Here is a 3,454-nt window from a genome sequence, read left to right on the forward strand (position 1 = left end):
AGCCCCTACAAAGTTCACATAAAATAACTATATTGTACAAAATTAAATAAAATGCTAAGAACAAGGAGCAACAGAAAAGCTCTAACCTCTGCCACAAAGTTTGAAGAAAGAGGGAGAGGTTGGGTGTGACTGACTTTTTATAGTTTAAATATATAGATGTCAAGTTTCCCCTCAGGGAGGAACAACCCACTTCCGTCAGGTAGAACAAATACAAACTACATAACTGTTAACCTCTGTTACATTCACTCATTCACTTCATTGCTTTGTTCTCCTTCTGCTGTAACCAGGAATCTGCCTCGGGCCATCTACATCTCCATCCCCCTGGTCACCCTGGTTTACACTTTAACCAACATTGCCTACTTCTCCTCCATGAGTCCAGAGGAGCTGCTGGCCTCCAATGCCGTGGCAGTGGTGAGAAGCTGCATGTTTCACCTGCACTCAGTTTACATCGCAGTGTGACACATACCATAAGCACTCAGATGGTTTAGTTTACACATCCTGGAGGGAACTGTGTGAAACATTCACCCGAGATCTGTTGGTAGTTCATCTCATTTAGCTGCAAATAAAAGTCATGCTAAAAACACGTTTGTTGTTTCAGACCTTCGGTGAAAAGCTGCTAGGATGGTTTTCCTGGGTGATGCCGATCTCAGTGGCACTGTCCACCTTTGGAGGAATCAACGGATATCTGTTCACTTCCTCCAGGTGGGACAACACGAGACGCTGCCTTTATAACTCATTTCCCTTTATCTCATGTCTGTGACTGATGTCAGTCGATATAGCGAAAACACAGGAAGTGACCACAAGTCCAGAAACCAGAGTCCAGTTTCCTCTGCTCTACATCAAACAACAGCCATGTTGGTAGTCACATGTTTGAAACTGTGCTTCTGTCGGCAGGCTGTGTTTCTCGGGGGCCAGAGAGGGTCACCTGCCCTACCTGCTGGCCATGATCCATCTGAAAAGGAGGTTCTCAGTCATCCAGGTCCTTTTTTTGGAGATAGCATCTGGACAGTTTTAGTTTCTTAAAGATGTTTCACCTTTCTTCAGTTCTTACTGAGAGCTGGAAAAACTGTTATTTATTATGACCTCTGAGTGACCACGCCCACGGTCTAAGCCACTGTGAGGTTAAATACCAGATTTTTTTTCCAGCAGTCGTATAGAACTGAAGAGTCTTCAGGATGAGAAGTTAAAGTTTGTCCAGAAGTTTCCTCTGCTCTACATCAAACAACAGCCATGTTTGTTGTCACATGTTTGAAACTGTGCTTCTGTCGGCAGGCTGTGTTTCTCGGGGGCCAGAGAGGGTCACCTGCCCTACCTGCTGGCCATGATCCATCTGAAAAACTGCACTCCAATACCTGCCCTGCTGGTCTGTGTGAGTACTGCAGTACTTGTGTCACGTCAGCTTGCATCTTATGTTTTCCATCAGCAGCGTTGTAAAGACTGTAGGCTCATTAGCCTTGATCTCAACAGGTATGGTCAACAGTCATGTATTTTTAATGGTGACATTTTTGTCTGCTTTGAAATCAGTTTGGAAGGGGGTTTAATTTTTTTTATTATAATCAGCCATTATCACACACTAAAATTGTAAAATTGTTTTAAAATAACATCTTCAATTTGTTTATTTGCTTTAACAGTAGGCCAAAACGTTCGAAGGTCCAAGTGCAATAATAGTGCCCTCTGCTGGAGGCCAGGGGAAGGTCCCAAAAACAAATTAACTTTTTTTTATTTTTAGATATATATTTGATCCCTGTGTGTTGTGTCCCACAGTGCACTGCCACAATCATCATCCTTTGTATCGGAGAAACACACAACCTTATCAACTACGTGTCTTTCATCAACTACCTGTCCTATGGAGTGACCATTGCCGGTCTGATGTATCTACGCAAGAAGAAGCCCAACCTTGTCAGACCCATCAAGGTAAAGTTTAAATCAATCTAAAAGGGGATTTTCAAAATTGTCTCACAGGGACAAAGATGTTTAAAGTCATCCTTCCTGGACGTTTCCTAAAATAAATGTCATTGTTGCTGTGCTTTAAAATACTAAATGACGAGCCAATAGTTCTATTAAATAAAACCTAGTCTACTTGTTTTTACGTACGTCTACCAGCAACATATCATATGAATATTTTTCCATTTAACCCATTTATGATCATGGATGGAAGTTATTTAAATTTTAGGGATATGGCGCCCCCTTAAAAAAAGCCTTAGTTTGCCTCAATAAACATATAAAATAAAATAAAAAAACATGATGTTTTATGTGTGTTCTTATCAAATTAATTAATTAATTAATTAATTAATTGTAATTTTTTTTGTTGCAGATAAGCATGTTGATCCCCATCGCCTACATGATCTTCTGGGCCGTGCTGCTGTGCTTCAGTCTCTACTCTGAACCCGTGGTTTGCGGCCTTGGCATGGTCATCATGCTGACGGGCGTCCCCGTGTATTTTGTGGGCGTGTACTGGAAGAACAAACCCAGGGCGCTCTACAGGCTGGTCGGTGAGTGGCTCTGTGACGGTGCAGCAGCACATTTTGTACGATCAACTACTCCACCCTGACAGGACGACCGTCTTCTGTTCTCTTCTGTCTTTCAGAAAAAGTTACGTACATTGGCCAGAAGATATTTTACGTGGTGTTTCCTCAGGAAGACACTTCAGAGACTGAATCCCTCACAGCCTCCAAAACTGCTGACTGAGCAGCGCGCTCAACTCAAACCCTGTTACAGCAGCAACTGTACATTCTCTTACTGTTACGGTTTTTTTTTTCTGTCTGTTTGTAAATGGTGAAGAAATGGCAACAAATGGCACAGATGCAGCCTAAACTGAGCTCCCTCTGTAAATGAGCTCAATCTTTATATTTACCACTACTGCCCATATATTCTCCACACAGTTACTGTTCTCTCCCAGTCAGAGTTCTTCGTCATCTTCATCATCGTCATCATCTCCTGTTACTTACTCCAGGAGCTTCAACCCCTTCACGCATTTTACCTTTATAACAGTTTTGATTCTGTTACGTTAACTCTACATTTGGTCCAACGTGCCTTATGAAGTATGTGCTTGGATACAATAAGAGCAAACATTAATGAGTCAAATATTTTACAGTACTGCAGTACTTGGACTGTACAGTACTTCAATATAACTGCCTTTGACTCTACCTTCTCTGTAATAACTCAACAGCAGTAGTTACTGTTTGTATTACTGCCCTGGTACTGGAGCTTTTTTTTTTTTTACACTATCGTCACTGCCCTTCTGTGAGTGACTCTCAAGGTGCCTGCAGTGTGTAATCACTCCTGTTACTATTGTTACCTGCCATCTGCCAAGGAACTTGTATCTTTCTCTCTTGTTTTACGATCTGTTTATCCGTCGATATAACGCATTTCTGCGGCAGAAATCACTTGTTGAATTTGCGATTTAATGGAAAACTGGTGCAAACATTTGTGCCGGTTGCGTGCTAATTATGTT

At 41.8% G+C, this 3,454-nt stretch overlaps 1 protein-coding gene across 1 annotated transcript in view; it reads left to right on the plus strand.

Moving 5' to 3' along the window:
* slc7a10a (solute carrier family 7 member 10a) overlaps positions 1 to 3,143 on the plus strand; it is a 16,627-nt gene extending 13,484 nt beyond the window's left edge. Inside the window, exons 6-11 of the mRNA XM_008310719.3 lie at positions 288 to 411; positions 599 to 702; positions 1,273 to 1,369; positions 1,765 to 1,914; positions 2,315 to 2,492; positions 2,588 to 3,143. Of these exons, the coding sequence (XP_008308941.1) occupies positions 288 to 411; positions 599 to 702; positions 1,273 to 1,369; positions 1,765 to 1,914; positions 2,315 to 2,492; positions 2,588 to 2,688 (754 nt within the window). The 3' untranslated portion in view covers positions 2,689 to 3,143. The remainder of the gene's footprint in view (positions 1 to 287; positions 412 to 598; positions 703 to 1,272; positions 1,370 to 1,764; positions 1,915 to 2,314; positions 2,493 to 2,587) is intronic.
* The last annotated feature ends 311 nt before the right edge of the window (positions 3,144 to 3,454 follow it).

The sequence above is a fragment of the Cynoglossus semilaevis genome, chromosome 5 (assembly GCF_000523025.1).
Source record: "Cynoglossus semilaevis isolate Cse_v1.0 chromosome 5, Cse_v1.0, whole genome shotgun sequence".
NCBI lineage: Eukaryota > Metazoa > Chordata > Actinopteri > Pleuronectiformes > Cynoglossidae > Cynoglossus > Cynoglossus semilaevis.